The 18,468-nt window shown below is 46.9% G+C and overlaps 2 protein-coding genes across 8 annotated transcripts in view; both read right to left on the bottom strand.

The window, feature by feature from the left end:
* Nucleotides 1-18,468, bottom strand: part of LOC307208764 (uncharacterized protein) — a 138,370-nt gene that overhangs the window by 3,584 nt on the left and 116,318 nt on the right. The window contains exon 1 of one of the 7 annotated variants that reach the window (XM_079963705.1): nucleotides 741-798. The exons of 4 other annotated variants lie outside the window; for them this stretch is intronic. In XM_079963705.1, coding sequence (XP_079819831.1) covers nucleotides 741-786 — 46 coding nt within the window. In that variant the 5' untranslated portion in view covers nucleotides 787-798. Of the gene's footprint in view, nucleotides 1-624; nucleotides 647-740; nucleotides 799-18,468 lie in introns of those variants that run through there. 2 more of the 7 variants (XM_079963706.1, XM_079963710.1) reach the window with 2 other exon arrangements.
* LOC307208514 (uncharacterized protein) lies at nucleotides 6,584-14,906 on the bottom strand. Its single transcript, XM_079963154.1, has 3 exons — nucleotides 14,805-14,906; nucleotides 11,656-11,795; nucleotides 6,584-9,198 (listed from the first exon to the last, which is right to left on the bottom strand). Exons 2-3 carry the CDS (start codon nucleotides 11,771-11,773, stop codon nucleotides 7,493-7,495), a joined length of 1,824 nt encoding a protein of 607 aa, XP_079819280.1. The 5' UTR covers nucleotides 11,774-11,795; nucleotides 14,805-14,906; the 3' UTR covers nucleotides 6,584-7,492.

Below are 18,468 nucleotides of genomic sequence, written 5' to 3'. Positions count from 1 at the left end.
TTCTGCCCAGAACTCCTCTTGCAGAAACTGCTGTATCTAATTGAAACACAAATGTTTTAAAATGTGTGTGGTTATTGGGTTGATTTTGTTTATGTTTTGATTGTGCACTTTGAGTTTTTATATTGCAATTTTATCCTGTGAACTGCCCTAAGGCCAGTGGGTATAGGGAGGTATATAAATGTAACAAACTATAGTAAAATCAGGCCAGATAAAAATTATTACAAGTTCCAGGGGGGAGCCCCTGAAGAAGGTTTCCCAATGCTTCAGGGTTTGCCTTGACCCCAAGCCCTACGGGGAGCCCAAGGAAGGCCCCCCACCTGCCCAGGTTGGCCTGCAGGGAGGAGAGCAGGAGAAAGATCTGCCCTTCCATTATGGAAAGATGTCCTACCCCCATACAAAGGGGGAAAGCCCTATAAATGCATTATTTTAGCGGAATTAAATACAGAATGCATTAATTATGGTAAATGTAAATATTTGGGGAAATAACCTTTGCAAATGCGTGTCCATTAGGAGAAATCTGCACCAAAATGCTGACCAATTTTCAAGAGGTCTTTAAAAATAATAAGATGTGAAAATCTGGATAAACTGACGACGAGAAAAAGGAGACGCAGAAAAAAAACTTACATTGAAACGCTTTGCCTAATGGGGTTTTTTTTAATCCCTCCTCCCCACAACTCCCTCCAGCAGCGCCCCCACTCCATCCCCCCCCCCCAGTTGTAATACATAATGATATGACGCACCTCCAGCGCCTCCGCGAGGAAGAACAGCCGCCGCCGTGCTCGGCATCTCCCCCCCCCCCGAAGCGGGACAGGAAGCGGAAGCTGCAATTCTCCCGACAGCCTTTTCCCCCTCCGCTCTAGGAATCTCAGCTCTGTCGCCGCTGCTCTTAACCGTTTCGGAGCCGAGCGGCAGGAGCCTCTGGGCTTCTCCGGGCAGAGAGCGAGGAGAGGCGCTGGTCTCGCCTCCGGAAAGCCCCGCTGGATCAGCTGCACGGGAGCCCCAAAACGTTTTCTAAATTATTTTAAAAATATCTATATTTTTTATTTTCAATTTTCAAAATAACATTTTTCCAAATTTGCCATAAATGTCTTCCCCCCCGCCCCCCTAGTTTCCGTCCCCCCCTTTATTCTCCTTGCATATAATTATATTTCTCCAATTAATTTCAACTTCTTTTTCCCCTCCTAATTCTATTCTTGGTTCATAAATGTTACATCAAACCTGCTAATGTTTTGACGTTTTTACAGTGTTCTCTAAAATAGTCTATAAAGTTTTCCCATCCTTGATTGGATTTTTTCTCATCTTGGTGCCTGATCTTCACGGAAAGTTTAGCCATTTAGGCATGGTCAGTCATCTTAGTTATCCATTCTTCTTTCCTTGGGACCTTTTAATCTTGTGATTCCTGATGTCAGATTTATGTCCGACATCACAAGACAGAGAAACCAGTAGGAGAACACTTCAATCTCCCAGGACATTCTATACAAGATCTCAAAGTAGCTGTTCTATTACAAAGGAATTTCAGAAATAGACTGGAAAGAGAAGCTGCTGAATTGCAACTTATTACCAAACTTAAAACCATGGAGAGACCTGGTCTAAACAAAGACATTGGATTCTTATCTCATTATACATGACAAAGCCATTTTTCACCTTGCTTTTTCCTGTAAGACCTATTGCAGTCGTTAAGAGTCGTCAACAGGCTCATCACAGCTATCTGCCAATCACCCAATCCCACCACCCTTCTGAGTAATACCCCTCCCCACCTTCTCACTATATAGAAGGGTCTGGAAACTTCTGTTTCAGTGTATCTGAAGAAGTGTGCATGCACACGAAAGCTCATACCAAGAACTAACTTAGTTGGTCTTTAAGGTGCTACTGGAATGAATTTTTTTATTTTGTTTTGACTATGGCAGACCAACACGGCTACCTATCTGTAATAATAATAATAATAATAATAATAATAATAATAATAATAATTTTATACCCCGCCCATCTGGCTGAGTTTCCCCAGCCACTCTGGGCGGCTTCCAATCACGTGTTAAAAACAATACAACATTAAATATTTAAAACTTCCCTAAACAGGACTGCCTTCAGATGTCTTTTAAAGATAAGATACTTATTTCCTTCACATCTGAAGGGTGGGTGTTCCACAGGATGGGCGCCACTACCGAGAAGGCCCTCTGTCTGGTTCCCTGTAACCTCCATCCGGCCTAGGGGCCGGGACCTGCACTCACCACCACAGTTTAGAGGCCTGAGCAGCTCCCTGCAGCAAGTGACAAAATGGTTTTAAATGTTTTAAGTGCTTTTAATTTGCTGCACTTTAAATGGTGGTTGTTGTTTTTTTATAATATTCTATAATTTTATTGTTCTATTTCTGCTTGGGTTTGGAGAAGTATTTAGTCAGGGTGGGGAGTAATTTAATTTTAGCACTATTGTTTCTTGCTTTGCTTCTTTTTTATTATTCTGTTAAGTTATTGTATAGTTTGTATTTTGCTTTTTAAGGGGAAGGGTCAGGGCTGCCTGGGAGTGGGCCTCAGCCAATAGAATGGCTGGGGCAGGTTCCACGGGGGGGGGGGGTGTATTGGGACACCCGATCTCAGTGATCACGGGCAGCAGGAGGAGTTACGCTAAGAACAGACCATGTCATTACCGAGGAGGCAGGGTTAGTCGTTGTTTGAGGACTATCCCTGCCTCCAGGTCTGGTCCTGACGGGAAGGATACTGGAATCAGCAAGGGAAACCCACATGACCTGAAAGTGTTGCTGTGCAATCCCAGGTCAATGATGAATAAAACCACTGTCATCCATGACCTGATTGTGGATGGAGGATTTGACCTGGCATGTGTGGCAGAGACCTGAAGCAGATGGGCCTGTCCTTGCCGCTGCTTGCCCACCAGGTTTCTCTTACGCACAGCAACCCAGGTCATGTGGGTGGGGAGGGGGGGTTGCAGTGATTTTTAGGAAGTCATTAGTCTGCACCAGGCGTCCTATTGGGAAGGCACAGTTCTCTGAGTGCATGTTCTGGAAGTTGGGCAATAGGGGCAGTACAGGATTCCTATTGGTGTACCAACCTCCCCGCTGCACCAAGGATTCCCTGCCCGAGCTGCTTCAGGTCGTGGCGGATGTTCTCCTGGAGACACCTAGCTTGGTTGTCCTGGGGGATTTTAACATCCATGCCGACACGACCTTACAAGGGGCCGCTCGGGACTTCGTGGAAAGCATGGCCTCCATGGGGCTGTCCCTGAATAAGTTTGGCCCAACTCATAGCCGCGGACATGCCTTAGACTTGGTGTTTACCTCTACGGATGTTGGTGATCTGACACTAACTAAAAGCAAAACAAAAGAAGTGTCATGGTCAGATCATTTCCTGGTGCAACTGGACTTCTCCGCGACCCTTCCCCTCTGCAGGGAGGTGGGACCGATTCGGATGGTCCACCCCCGCTACTTAATGGATCCAACTGGTTTCCAGAGAGTGGTAGGGGATGTTTTATCCCAAGTTGATGGCCTTTCAGCTCATTCCCTGGTGGCCCGCTGGAATGCAGAGTTAACCAGGGCTGTTTACTATCTGGCTCCAAAGCGCCCTCTCCGATTGCATGGAGCCTGGACAGCCCCGTGGTTTTCCCAGGGCTGAGGGCGATGAAACGATCGTTGAGACGACTAGAGCGCCGGTGGCGGAAAACTCACTCTGAATCAGACCAGACATGGGCTAGAGCTCAACGTCGAGCCTACCCAGTGGCAATGGCGACGGCGAAGAGGGCCTTCTTCGCCACCTCCATTGCATCTGCAGAAAACAGCAGCAGGAGACTTTTTCAGGTGTTTCGCAATCTATCGGAACCACCTGCACCACCGGGGTCTGGTAGGGACCCCAAGATCTCCTGCAATGCTTTTGCAAAGTTTTTTGCAGATAAAGTCGCTCAGATTCAGAAGGAGGTAGATTCCACCGTGGGAGCAGGGCCAGGGCGGGGAGTGCTAGAGTTCTGTCTAGTCCTGTTATATGGGATCAATTCCAATCTGTTACCTCCGAGGATGTGGACAGGCTGTTTGGACAAGTGAAACCGACCACCTGTCTCCTTGATCCTTGCCCATCTTGGCTGATAAAAGGGAGCCGGGAAGGCCTGGGCGATGGGCTCTGCGGGGTGGTGAATGCTTCCCTCTGTGAGGGAGCCTTCCCAGACCCGCTGAAAGAGGCGGTCATTAAACCGCTTCTTATAAAAAAATCTTTAGACCCAGCCAATTTGGCTAACTATTGGCCAGTCTCAAATTTACCATTCTTGGGCAAGGTGATTGAGCGGGTGGTTGCTGAACAACTCCAAGCACGCCTGGAGGATGTGGACCATTTGGATCCCTTCCAATCGGGATTCAGGCCTCACCATGGGACTGAAACTGCCTTGGTCGCACTGGTTGATGATCTCCGGCGGGCTAGGGACAAAGGTGAGAGCTGTTTCCTAGTTCTGCTGGATCTCTCAGCGGCCTTCGACACCATCAACCATAACATCCTTCTGGACCGTCTTGAGGGGCTGGGAGCTGGGGGCACTGTTATACGGTGGCTCCGCTCCTTCCTCCTGGGCCGTGTCCAGAAAGTGGTGGTGGGGGATGAGTGTTCAGACCCCTGGGCTCTCACTTGTGGGGTGTCTCAGGGTTCCGTCCTCTCCCCCATGCTTTTTAATATCTATATGAAGCCGCTGGGAGAGATCATCAGGGGGTTTGGGCTGGGTGTTCATCAGTATGCAGATGACACCCAGCTCTACCTCTCCTTTAAATCAGAACCAGTGAAGGTCCTGTGTGAGTGCCTGGAGGCGGTTGGAGGATAACTATGCTTTCCTCTGCTTAAGAAATTTCTTGACGGTAAGACCTGTTTGAGAGTGGAAAGTTTCTCCAAGCAAAATTACCAGGTTTGTCCTTGTTTTCCTGCTCATTGTTTGGAGAGAAACAGACCGCAAGCCGGGTTCGGACATCCCAGTAAGTCAGACTCTGGTGTCTTCTCAATGGAGCAATGTCAGAAATCCGGGAGCAGCCGAAAGGTGTTACCATATTTTAGCAGTGTATATACCTGGGGGCTACCAGTTCACACGAAGCCATCACTTTTTTAAAAAAATAAATGATTTTTATTTGATTTTACAAATTCATTCACACTCAAAATAACAAATAATAAAAATTATACAAGATTCTTCTGAATCTCAAGACCTCCCCCCTCCCCTCCATGGGTTCTTTAATTAACTTTTTCAACTGCATACTATAAATCCTAATTTTTCAGTCCTCCATTATATCCAAAGTCTATGTAACATTACAAGAGTTATTTAAGACCTGCCAAAGAATTCAAATATTTACAGCAGTGTGCCAAATATGATATAAATTTCTCCCATTCTTTGTTGAAGTTTGATCTTCCTGGTTTCTGATTTTCCCAGTCATTCTTGCCATCTCTACATAATCCAGTAGTTTGCCTGCCAGTCCACCCTGGTTGGGATTTTATCGTTTTCCCAACTTCGGGCAGGCCGCTTCCTTGCAGCTGTTGCTGCATACATTAACAGTCTTTTCAAAAAGGCATGTTTTTTTTTAAACAAACATTATTTTAAACAGTTTCCCCCCAAATTCATTATATATCATTTCCCACATTTCCTTTGTTACTTTACAGTTCCACCACACATGGTAAAAGGTGCCTTCCTTTTCTTTACATTTCCAGCAAATATTTGAACTTGTCCTATACATTTTTGCTAATTTACCCAGGAGTTAAATACAAGCTGTACATCATTTTCATATAATTTTATTTTGATGTATAAGGTAAAGGGACCCCTGACCATTAGGTCCAGTCGTGGCCGACTCTGGGGTTGTGGCGCTCATCTCGCTTTACTGGCCAAGGGAGCTTCCGGGTCATGTGGCCAGCATGACTAAGACGCTTCTGGCGAACCAGAGCAGCGCACGGAAACGCCGTTTACCTTCCCGCCGGAGCAGTACCTATTTATCTACTTGCACTTTGATGTGCTTTCGAACTGCTAGGATGGCAGGAGCAAGGACATAGCAACGGGAGCTCACCCCGTCGCAGGGATTTGAACTGCCAACCTTCTGAACAGCACGCCCTAGGCTCTGTGGTTTAACCCACAGCGCCACCCGCGTCCCTATTTTGATGTATAACACGCTGTAAATTTCAAATCCTCTCTCCATAATTTTTCCCATGCTGATATGGAACAATCACTTATTTTAACTGTGGTTTAACATGGCATGTGAACCTCACCAATATCACTGAAGCACCAATCTGCTGCAAAATGTAAGTGAAAGTAGAATGATGGGTGATGTTTCACCTTAATTGGAATATTTACAATAACATATATTTACGACTGGGTGCTCTATGGAAACTGAGTGCAGAGCCACACCATTGAAAGCATATCCAATGCACATTTAAAGTAATTTCTCCTAAAGAATTATCAGAACTATGGTTCCCCCACCACAGAACTACAATTCCCAGTACCTTTAATGTTGTTGTTATATTTATATCCCACTTTCCCTCCAGAATGGAACCAAAGGCAGGTTACACAAGTTGAAAAACTTATAAAACATAATGGTTAAAAAGTAATTGAGAGTGTACTTTTTTCCACAAGAGGGTATCTTCTTCCATATGTGGTGGTTATGTAAGGTAGCAAAAGCTTTCTGAGAAATGACTTATAATGAGCTGAAAAAAATGTCGCAGATAACTTTTGTTAAAAAAACACAGAAGTTTTACTTTTAGGAATATTTGGGGGAGATGTACCCAAAGAACAGAAAAAATATATTTATGTAGCTGCCCAAATGATTTATGCCCTGAGACGGAAAGAAGAAACAGTTCCGACAAAGGAGGACTGGAAAATAAAATGGATGGAATACACAGAAATGGTGAAACTTACCGGAAGAATAAGGAACCAAGAAGAGAGATTTTTTGAAACAAAATAGGGAACATTTGTTGATTTGAAGATACACTGTAAAATTGAAATATTAGCAGGATAGACATAAATTCGTGCAGTAAGAAATAATTAAAGGAGAACATAAGGGCAAATCAGTAAACAGGTTTGAACTGGATATGCAGTAATAAAAACATACAAAGTAAGTAACCGCAGAAAGGAGGGGAGGGAAGTTGAAAGAAACGCAGATCAATTTTGCTACAATTTTTTGTCAAAATATTTGAAAAAGGTGAAAACGAAAAATAAAATTATATTAAAAAGTAATGAAAGTATAACAGAATTAAAACAATATAAAAACAAATCTATTAACACACAGGTAGTAAAACAACAACAGCCCAGCCCCATTAAAAGCCCTTTCCTTAAAAAAACAAAACAAAAAAAAACCCCTTAATAATCTACTTTACCCAGGATTTCTGAGGGAAAGTCATGTTCTTTAAATGAGTGTTGGATGTGCTTTGAATCTATGGTGTGGATCTGGCCTAAGAGGCAACTCATGGTATGTGGTTTCTCCTGGGTGTGAAATCTGAGCAGTTGTACTTGGATGAACATTCTTTCTAGGTGTAATACGTTTCTATACTTCCTCCTCTTCATGAGTTCTCTGATGCTTACTGAGGTATGATCTCCTTTTAAAGCTTTTTCCGCACTCAGAGCATCTGTAGGGCTTCTCCCCGGAATGAGTCACTTGGTGCTTACTGAGGTTTGAGCTCGAACTGAAGCACTTCCCGCACTCGAGGCACTTATATGGTTTCTCCCCCGAGTGAATTCTCCGATGACATGTAAGGTGTGTGCTTCGACTGAAGCTCTTTCCGCACTCTGAGCATTGATATGGCTTCTCCCCTGTGTGGATTCTTTGATGAAACGTGAGATTAATCTTCTGATTGAAGCTTTTTCCGCACTCTAGGCATCTGTAGGGCTTCTCCTCTAGGTGCATTCTCTGATGAGAAGTGAGGTCTTTGTTCAGGTTGAAGCTCTTTCCGCACTCCGAGCATTTATAGGGCTCCTCCTCCGAGTGAGTCGCTTGATGATACATGAGGATTGTGCTCGAACAGAAGCTCTTTCCACACTCCAAGCATTTATACGGTTTCTCTTCGGAGTGAGTCCTCTGATGCATACTGAGGGTTGTGCTGTTGTTGAAGCTTTTCCCACACTGCATGCATTCATAGGGTTTCTCCCCCGTGTGAATCCGGTGATGGTTACTGAGGCCCGTGCTCAAACGGAAGCTCTTTCCGCACTCTGAGCACTTATATGGCTTTTCCCCTGTGTGGATTCTCTGATGGGTAATAAGGTCGGCGTTCTGACTGAAGCTCTTTCCACACTCGGCACATTTGTAGGGTTTCTCAGCCGTGTGAATTCTCTGATGTGTGGAGAGAGCTGAGCTCTGACTAAAGCTCTTCCCACACTCCGAGCACGTATACGGTTTCTCCCCTGTGTGAATCCTTTCATGATAAGTAAGACTAATTTTGACGCTGAATCTCTTTCCACATTCCGAGCATTTGTACGGTTTCTCTGCCATGTGAGTCCTCTGATGCATTGTTAGGCTTGAGTTGTGACTGAAGCTCTTCCCGCACTCTGCACACTTATACGGTTTCTCCCCTGTGTGAATTCTCTGATGAGCAGTCAGGCTCGTCCTCACCGTGAAGTTCTTCCCACACTCCGCACATTTATAGGGTTTCTCCCCAGTGTGAATTCTCTGATGACGAGTGACGTACATCTTCTGACTGAAGCTCTTCCCACACTCCAGGCATCGGTACGGCTTCTCCCCAGTGTGGAGGTTTTGATGCACAATGAGGGTTGTGCTGCGACTGAAGCTTTTCCCACACTCCAGGCATTTATAGGGTTTCTCCCCCGTGTGGATTATCTGATGCTTCCTAAGGTCCGAGTTCGAACTGAAGCTCTTTCCACACTCCAGGCATGGGTGCACTTTCCCTGCTGTGTGAGTTCTTTGATGCCTGCTGAGGTTTGTGAAACAACTGAAGCTCTTTCTGCACTCGGAGCATTTATAGGGTTCCTCCCCTTTGTGGATTTTGCAATGAGCTCTGAGTTTAGACCTAGAACTGAAGCTTTTCTGACACACAAGGCACTGACTGGTCTTCTTCCTTTTATCGGTTTTTTCTGGGGTTGCGATTTCAAGGCGGCCACTGCCCTGGGAAGCAAAGGGTTTTTCCCTCCCCTGATTTGCTTTTGCTTTCCTTGCCGGCTGTTTCCTCTTTTCACACTGTTCTCTTTCCAGTGACACCCCCCATAGTTCTTCCGTTTCCTCAGTTGCCCCTTGGTCACCTGTTGCAATGAAGACAAGAAAACGATAAGAGTCCATATGGGCACTTCCAGTAACTGAAGGATCTCAGGTAATTTTTATTTGGGATGTGCCACATAATTTCCCTCATAATGTCTGTCCTGCACTCGCAAAGAATTCTCTGCCCCTTGATATTAGGCAAGTGCCTTCGCTGTGCTGTCTTCAGGGCCTGCTAAAAGCTTTTTTTACACAGGTAAATCTGACAAGTACCATATTTTTCTGTGTATAACACGCCCCTGTGTATAAGACGACCCCTATTTTGGGGACTCTTAATTAAGAAAATGGGGGGAGATTGCCCAGAGTTGTTAAGCTTTTTGGGGGGGGTTGCACGTGTCGCCAAGAGTTTGGATTTGGATTTGATATCCCGCTTTATCACTACCTGACAGTGGCGTAGTGTGGGTTGTCAGCACCCGCGGCAAGGCAAGTAATTTGCGCCCCCTAACCCTAACCCCCAGATGTTGCGCTACCTGAAGGAGTCTCAAAGCGGCTAACATTCTCCTTTCCCTTCCTCCCCCACAACAAACACTCTGTGAGGTGAGTGGGGCTGAGAGACTTCAGAGAAGTGTGACTGGCCCAAGGTCACCCAGCAGCTGCATGTGGAGGAGCAGGGAAGCGAACCCAGTTCACCAGATTACGAGTCCACCGCTCTTAACCACTACACCACACTGGCTCTTGCTGACAGCAGCTGCCAATCGCCCATCCAATTGCCTCAGTGGCAGCCAGTCAACACCAGGCCTTGCCACAGCCACCAATCACCCACAAAATTGACACAGAAGCAGCCAATCGACAGCAGCCACCAATCACCCACCCAATCGCCGCTGACAATCTCCTGCTCGCAGCTGCAACCAATCGCCCCCCCCTACACTATCCGTGTATAAGACGACCCCCAATTTTTAACATTATTATTATTTTTTAATCGTCTTATACACGGAAAACTACGGTATACTACTCTGTGATTTTATTTTGGAATGTGTCTTTTTAAGATTTGCTGATTTTCTTTTAAAAACCGTTTCCACTCATTTGTTTTTAAGCTTCTGGTTTTATCGGTAATTTTAATGTCTCTTTTATATTATAAGCATTATTATTATTATTATTATTATTATTATTATTATTTGCATTTATATACCGCCCTATACCCAGGGGTATCTGGGTGGTTCACAGAATAAAATAAGATATAAAACCACAAAATATCTAATAAAAATAAAATCAACAACCCAATAGCCACCCCTCTAAACTGCTTAGGGGTTCTGATAACTGAAAGGCACATCAATCCTGTTAATAAATATATAGAAATAATATGCATTTGTGGAATATTGATTTATAGTTAATGATGTCTGTTGGCTGACAAAGTGAAGAGTAACTCTACCTGACATTTGGGGAATCTGTTATAATTAAATGCAAGTCTATGCAGGAATTGAAATATGTAGTCGATGAGATATGAAGAAGGGGGGGGGGGAAATGAATGCTAAAATATTTTAAAGCATTGAAATGGCATTAGTAAATGTATGTTACACTGAGCAGCAAATAAGGGAGGGAAGAGAAACATTGTGGAAGCGGGATGGAAAGTCCATTTTTAAATTTGTATTAAATTTGAATTAATTTTATCAAAACAATAAGGACCGAAAGCAATGATTTAGTTATTTGCTTGTTGTTCCAGCTCTCAGCTATTAAATGTGTCCTGCAACTGAGTATTAAAAATGGCTATTTTGATGATGCAAAGCCTTTAATATTTTGCACCAATGTATAACCATGGAGGGGACGCGGGTGGTGCTGTGGGTTAAACCACAGAGCCTAGGACTTGCTGATCAGAAGGTCGGCGGTTTGAATCCCTGCGACAGGGTGAGCTCCCATTTCTCGGTCCCTGCTCCTGCCCACCTAGCAGTTCAAAAGCACGTCAGAGTGCAAGTAGATAAATAGGTACTGCTCCGGCGGGAAGGTACACGGCGTTTCCGTGCGCTGCTCTGGTTGGCCAGAAGTGGCTTAGTCATGCTGGCCACATGACCCAGAAGCTGTACGCCAGCTCCCTCGGCCAATAAAGCGAGATGAGCTCCGCAACCCCAGAGTCGGTCACGACTGGACCTAATGGTCAGGGGTCCCTTTAACTTTACCTATAACCATGCATAACACTCTACTGCAGGTATAGGCAAACTCTGGTCCTCCAGATGTTTGGGACCACAATTCCCATCATCCCTAGCTAACAGGACCAGTGGTCAGGGATGATGGGAATTGTAGTCCCAAAGATCTGGAGGGCCGGAGTTTGCCTATGCCTGCCCTAGTGGATTTTTTTTTAAATTAAATTGAAAGGTGGGAAATAAATGCTCTTAATCGACGAAGAGAGATCAAATCACACTAGAAAAGGAGAATGGGATTTGGGGCACGAAAGCATAGGAACCGTTCAGCAAGTAGGTTTCTTAACTGCTCTTTTTGACAGACACCCTCACCGAGCGAGTCCAGGATCCTGCCCTTTTCCTCCTTGACTTCTCCATGCAGAGCCGCCCAGTCAGGATCCAGGGGCGGCCAGACCTCCTCCTCTTCCTCATTTTTGAAATGCAGAGCCATCTCTTCTGTGGGTCACCGGATCCTGAAAGGCAAGATTTCGCTTTCACGCAAAACGCAAAGAAGAAGAAGAAGAAGAAGAGTTTGGATTTGATATCCCGCTTTATCACTACCCAAAGGAGTCTTAAAGTGGCTAACATTCTCCTTTCCCTTCCTCCCCCACAACAAACACTCTGTGAGGTGAGTGGGGCTGAGAGACTTCAGAGAAGTGTGACTTGCCCAAGGTCACCCAGCAGCTGCATGTGGAGGAGCAGAGATGCGAACCCGGTTCACCAGATTACGAGTCCACCGCTCTTAACCACTATACCACACTGGCTCTCAAAGACCACCAATGGCAGAATCAGGAGACAGAGCTGAAGCAAAGCTGGTTCTTCTGGTCAGTAGCTGGAAATGAACCACTTGCATGATCCTTTGGCTTCACTGCCAAGGCTCAGACTTTTATAATCTGGCTGTCACAGCCCCCGCCCCCTGCCCTTCTCCTCCTTTCGCCAACCCCGCTAATGATTTTAGCTGTTTACAACGGTTTATAAAATAAGATTGGGACACAGGTGGCGCTGTGGGTTAAACCACAGAGCCTAGGACTTGCCGATCAGAAGTTTGGCGGTTCGAATCCCTGCGACGGGGTGAGCTCCCGTTGCTCGGTCCCTGCTCCTGCCAACCTAGCAGTTTGAAAGCATGTCAAAGTGCAAGTAGATAAATAGGTACCACTCCGGCAGGAAGGTAAACGGCGTTTCCGTGCGCTGTTCTGGTTCGCCAGAAGCGTCTTAGTCATGCTGGCCACATGACCCAGAAGCTGTACGCCGGCTCCCTCAGGCAGTAAAGCAAGATGAGCGCTGCAACCCCAGAGTTGGCCACGACTGGACCTAATGGCAAGGGATCCCTTTACCTTTACCTATAAAATACCGTATTTTTTGCACCATAACACTCACTTTTTTCCTCCTAGAAAGTAAGGGGAAATGTCTGCGCGTGCTATGGAGGAAATGCCTACGGGTGGCATGCCTACAGATTTTCCTCCTCTAAAAACTATGTGCGTGTTATGGTGGTAAGATTATAAATTTCCCCCATTCCTTATTGCAATTTTGGTCTTCTTGATTTCTGATGGTTCCGGTCATTTTTGCCATTTAGACATACTCCATCAACTTAGACCTGCCATTCTTCTCTGGTAGGGACTTTATCTTCTAAAACCCACATTTCCAGTACATCCCTCATACAAAATACTGAGAGCCTGGAAGAGGGACCGAGTTTAGCCAAGTCTCACACCAAAACTACCTTTAACATGGTTGAAATGAAGGTTGTTGCTCAGTTGCAGTCAGGCTGCACAACTGATTCTTTAATTTGCAGGTGGTGTTTTAATCCACTGGGTGCACAAAACCTCACTTCCCTCCTTTATTTCAGAAATATTATTTAATATAAATTTAAAAGAGGGAAGAGCCTTTTCTGCTGCCGCACCTGAAGTTCAATATGTTGCCCCTGCACATGGAGGCTTTAATAATAATAATAATAATAATATTTATACCTCTCTGGGTGGCTCCCAACAAAATATTTATATTAATACTTCTACTAAAGTTTATTCTGCGCACGTATTAACTGTTTTGGTGAGGCAGACCATAAGATGCACCTCCAACAGCCTCTTCACAGAAGTGACCAACCTTTGCAATGCTTTGGACCCCAAAATCTACCAGCCAGCGTTGTTCTGTTTCCAGGTTCTTCTTCCATTTTTCTCCCTCCCTCCCTCTCTCTGCCTGATGTACCTTTCCATCCTTTCACCTGAAAGATTTAACCAGGCCGCTGAGTGCTTCACAAACTTCCCTTTTGAAGGAAAACCGATGACACAGGCGCGATCAAAGAAAAGCCACCCATCTTAATCCCGTGGCCGTGGGTTCGAATCCCGCGTTGGGATAGCTGTATTGCAGGGGGTTGGGCTAGATGACCCGCGGGGTCCCTTCCAACTCTACGGCATAGCTGTCAACTTTCCCCTTTTCTTGCGAGGAATCCTATTCGGAATGAGGGCATTTCCATTTAAAAAAAGGGAAACGTTGACAGCTATGCTCTACGATCCTATATGCGGGAAACAACGCCAACCCGGGATGGAGTGATGGACTCCAATTCCCATCATTCCTCATTGGCGGCTGTGCTGACAGGGGCTGATGGGAGTTGTAGTCCTGTCGCAGGATCCCCACCCCACCGTGGTGCAAAAGGAGCCTAAGATGACATTGGGGGGCAAGTAAGGGGTGGGAGGGCCAGCAGCAACCCCGCATCTCCCTGTGCTGCCTTGCAGTCAGTGGCGTAGCGTGGGTTGTCAGCACCCGGGGCAAGGCAAGTAATTTGCGCCCCCTAACCCGTGGATTTGCGCCCCCTAACCCTAACCCCCAGATGTTGCGCCCGGTGCGGCCGGCCCCCCTGCACCCCCCCACGCTACGCCACTGCTTGCAGTGCCCCCCCCCGCATCCTCCTCCCTCCCTGCCACCCCAGGGCTCCCCTTTAGGCCCCCATCTCCCCATGCACAGAGCTATGGGACGCAGTGCCTAGGGCTTGCCGATCGAAAGGTCGGCGGTTCGAATCCCTGCGGCGGGGTGCGCTCCCGCTGCTCGGTCCCAGCGCCTGCCAACCTAGCAGTTCGAAAGCACCTCCGGGTGCAAGTAGATAAATAGGGACCGCTTACCAGCGGGAAGGTAAACGGCGTTTCCGTGTGCGGCTCTGGCTCTGGCTCTGGCCAGAGCAGCGATGTCACGCTGGCCACGTGACCCGGAAGTGTCTCCGGACAGCGCTGGCCCCTGGCCTCTTAAGTGAGATGGGCGCACAACCCCAGAGTCTGTCAAGACTGGCCCGTACGGGCAGGGGTACCTTTACCTTTACCTTTAACCCTAACCCCCAGATGTTGCACCCGGTGCGGCCGGCCCCCCTGCACCCCCCACGCTACGCCACTGCTTGCAGTGCCCCCCCCCGCATCCTCCTCCCTCCCTGCCACCCCAGGGCTCCCCTTTAGCCCCCCATCTCCCCATGCACAGAGCTATGGGGGGGGGAGACGACTGACCAGATCCTGGGGGGTCTCCGATGCAGCGCTTGAGAGAGGCTGGGCTGGAGCTGGAGGAGGGAGCTGTTTGCACAGGCTTGCGTATGCTCCGGAGGACCCCCGCCCCACTCTCCTCCTACTTTTGCACCCCCACTCCCCAATTCACATCCTCTCTAGGAACCGGAGTCAGTTCACTTTAACCCTTTGAAGGCAGGATCGCTTCCCTGTTCTGTGCGCCTCTCTAAGCTAAAGAGAAATCAGTTCTAATTGCGCAGCTCTGGTCTGATTGATTGATTGATTGATTGATTGATGCTAATTCAAAGATGTACCAAAAAAGGGAAAACGAGCGAGGTCCCAACCAAATAAGAGTGGCAACTTAAGCAGACAGAATACGCACAGCTTGCAAACTTAACATATAGAATAAGAGCACAAGAGGAACATACGTTTAGAGAAGATTGGAAAACGTTTATTGAATGTGTGGGGAATAACTGTGTACAGCTGAAAACGCTGGCAGGGTTAAGATAAATTCAACGGTCTAAATAAGTATTGATGGACGCAATAATGGAATACTGAATGGTATAGTTTCTGCGAAACATGCAGGGATTTATGATATGTAAAATGAACCATGGAAAGAGAAAAAGGGAAGTGCTTGATATCTTAAGAATGTAAAAATGAGTATTTTAAATTGTAAAACAGAAAATTTAATAAAAAATATATGCAAAGATGTACAAAAATGCATACCTATTTTAAAGCACCTTATATACTGAAATGAAACTGTGGCCTGGTCTAAAAGAGAAGGAATTTCTAAAAGTCAGAAGGAAGGCACAGAAAGGAAAACACTAAGAAAAAGAGAAAGCGAGATAAAACGAAAAGAAAGGAAAAACAAAACAAACAAATAAAAGGTCTTCCAGTTCTCTGTCCTGCAGCTACATGTGGTATTCATTCTTTAAGATCCAACCATTCTGTCATCTATAAACCAGTATTTTTTCAACCTTCAAATCCTGATATTACAAGATTGTCTTCTCTTTCATGCCAAAAGCCCATAAGAAATTCCCAAGTCCTTATTTGCTCAATAATGATTTTTCTCTAATTAAATGTGCTAACGTCAGCATCTCAGCCAAATCCACTAGTTTTAGTGGCCATTCTTCTGTAGTGCATAGGGCTGTAGACTTTCCACCTTTGTTCCTGTAGCAATCTTGCCACCGTAATAATATAGGATTATTATACGCACAGCTCTGGCCTATAATGCATCGACTTCCACACACTCCTAAAGGTTAAAATGATTATAATATAATATAGTATAGTATAAAATATAATATAATTTATTATTTGTACCCGGCCCATCTGGCTGGGCCTCCCCAGGCACTTTGGGCGGCTTCCAACAAAGACCAAAAATATACTAAAATGTCACACATTTAAAAAATCCCTGAACAGGGCTGCTTTCAGATGCTTTCAGATGTCTTCTGAATGTCAGGTAGTTGTTTATCTCTTTGACATCTGATGGGAGGGTGTTCCACAATGTGCTCTACGTGGGGCTACGTTTGAAGGTGACCCGGAAACTACAACTAATCCAGAATGCGGCAGCTAGACTGGTGCCTGGGAGGGGCCACAGAGACCATATGACACTGGTCCTGAAAAACCTGCATTGGCTCCCAGTGTGTTTCTGAGCACAATTCAAAGTGTTGGTGCTGACCTTTAAAGCCCTAAACAGCCTCTGTCCTGTGTACCTGAAGGAGTGTCTCCATCCCCATCCTTAAGCCCAGACACTGAGGTCCAACTATCTTGACTTTTAGAAGACATCTGAAGGCAGCCCTGTTTATGGAAGTTTCTAATGTTTGATGTTTTATTGTAGGTTTTTTTAAATAAAAAATATTCTGCTGGAAGCCACCCAGAGTGGCTGGGGACGACCAGCCAGATGGGCGGGGTATAAGTAATTGTCAGAGCTGCCCCTAGGTCCCAGCTCACAGAGGACCAACACGAGGCTGTCGTTATGTACAAAAGTCTTTATTGAGGTTCAGTTTCCATTTCAAAGCCGCAGCGCGCAGCTCTACGTCTTAACCCTAGACCGGCGAAGTCCCGTCTGAGTCTCCTCCCCTATGACACCAGTTTAAGATCCTAGCCCTGCTCCACCTTTTACGCTGCTCTCTCCTCCTCTGGGTCCTCCTGCCCGCTGGGGCATTGCCCTTTCTGGACTCTTCCGACGCTGAGTCGCTTAGCTCCTCCCCCTCCCTCCGGCGGGCTTTAGGACCCGGTTCCCAATCCTCATTCTCTGCTGTCCCGCGCTCCTGTACATTTGAACTTGCCTCTCGCGCCAACCCAGTGACCTTCCTCCTGACCGTTACACTACTTCTGTCACTGCTTCCCTCTTCCGGGATACTGGCCGGATCTGACCTCCCCTCCGTTGTCTGACTCTCCGATGGAGGTGTGGTCAGCCCTGCCTTATCTTCTCTCCCTGGTGGGGAATGCACTGGCCCCGATCCTTGGGACTCTTCCCCCCCACTCTGCTCTGGTGGGGAAGCTGGTCCTGATTTCCAACTACTGCTCTGGGAGTCCCTGCTGCCCCCTTGCTCCTGGGGCGTTCCCCTTGGGAACCCGCTACCCCTGGCCACTGGCGCCCCCTTCTGTGAATCTTCCGATTCGCTGGAGAGGCTCATGGAATCCCTCGGTCCACTGTCCTCTTCTCCTACGCTCCCCTCGGATTCTTCCCCTTCGCTCTCCATCTCCTCTCTTCCCTGTGCCTCTGCTCCTGAACCCCTGACAGTAATAAATTATTTTTATTTTTAAGAACCATAGTTTTGCAGAGTTGGACGGGATCCCAAGGGTCATCTAGCCCAACCCCCTGCAGTGCAGGAAGAAGATCAGATGAAACTGCCGCCCACCAGACTAGGTTGCCCCAGCCACTCTTGGTAGCTCACAACAAAAAATAAAAGCACAATACAACATTCTTGTGTTTGTCTGTTTTATTGATCTGTTGCCCCCCCCCCCCATGCTGGCTGTTTGCTGTAATAAACATTGGTTGGTTGGTATTGCCTACGCTAGCACTTCATTGCTGGGAAGTGACCTATGTATGTATTTTTAATTAAACAAATAGGAAAGGAGAAATCGAATTCAGGTGGAAGAGGATGACAGTTCTGCGTGATGCTGCTTTAAGAGATGGGGGGGGGCGGGGAGAAAGATGATGCGCCTCTCCCTGGCCTCCCAGGGGTTAAAACCAAGTGAATCTGAATCCTAGACAGGACGGGGGGGGTGGTTGAGGCGGGAGGACCGGAAGTGGCGGAGGCGGGGTCCTTCCGCAGTGGTTCTCCAGCCTAGAGGTAGATTGGACTACAATTCCCATCATCCTCAGCCCGCTGAGCCGGTTGCCGGGCATGATGGGAGTTGTAGTCTCCCATGCCTCCCCCTCCTCCTCCTCCCCAAAGTCTTTATTCCCCTGCCCGGCGGAGGAGAAAAGCCACCTTCTGCCTCTCCCCGGAGCGCTGCATCGGCGGCCGCCGCCTGGAGCTGGTGAGCCCCGGGGTGCAAAGCCGGCCTTAAGGGCCAGGGCTGCAGGCTGGAGGGGAAAAGCCACCATAGCGGGTGCAGGATCCTATATCTGCCCCTTCCCTGATTGCACCCCGTGGGGAAATGGAAGGCAACCCTGTTTCGGAAAGCTTTTAATTATCTATTTTCTTTCCCTCTATATTTT

The sequence above is a fragment of the Podarcis cretensis genome (genome assembly GCF_951804945.1).
Source record: "Podarcis cretensis genome assembly, chromosome: 2".
NCBI lineage: Eukaryota > Metazoa > Chordata > Lepidosauria > Squamata > Lacertidae > Podarcis > Podarcis cretensis.
Note: the sequence above shows the minus strand (reverse complement) of the source record. Positions and strands in the feature narration are given on the sequence as shown.

Excerpts from the sequence above, each read along its gene's own strand:
- LOC307208514 (XM_079963154.1), bottom strand. The coding sequence starts at position 11,773 with ATGGCTCTGCATTTCAAAAATGAGGAAGAGGAGGAGGTCTGGCCGCCC. Across the intron at positions 9,199-11,655 it reads CAGGATCCTGGACTCGCTCG|GTGACCAAGGGGCAACTGAG; the intron begins GTGAGGGTGTCT and ends TCATTGCAACAG.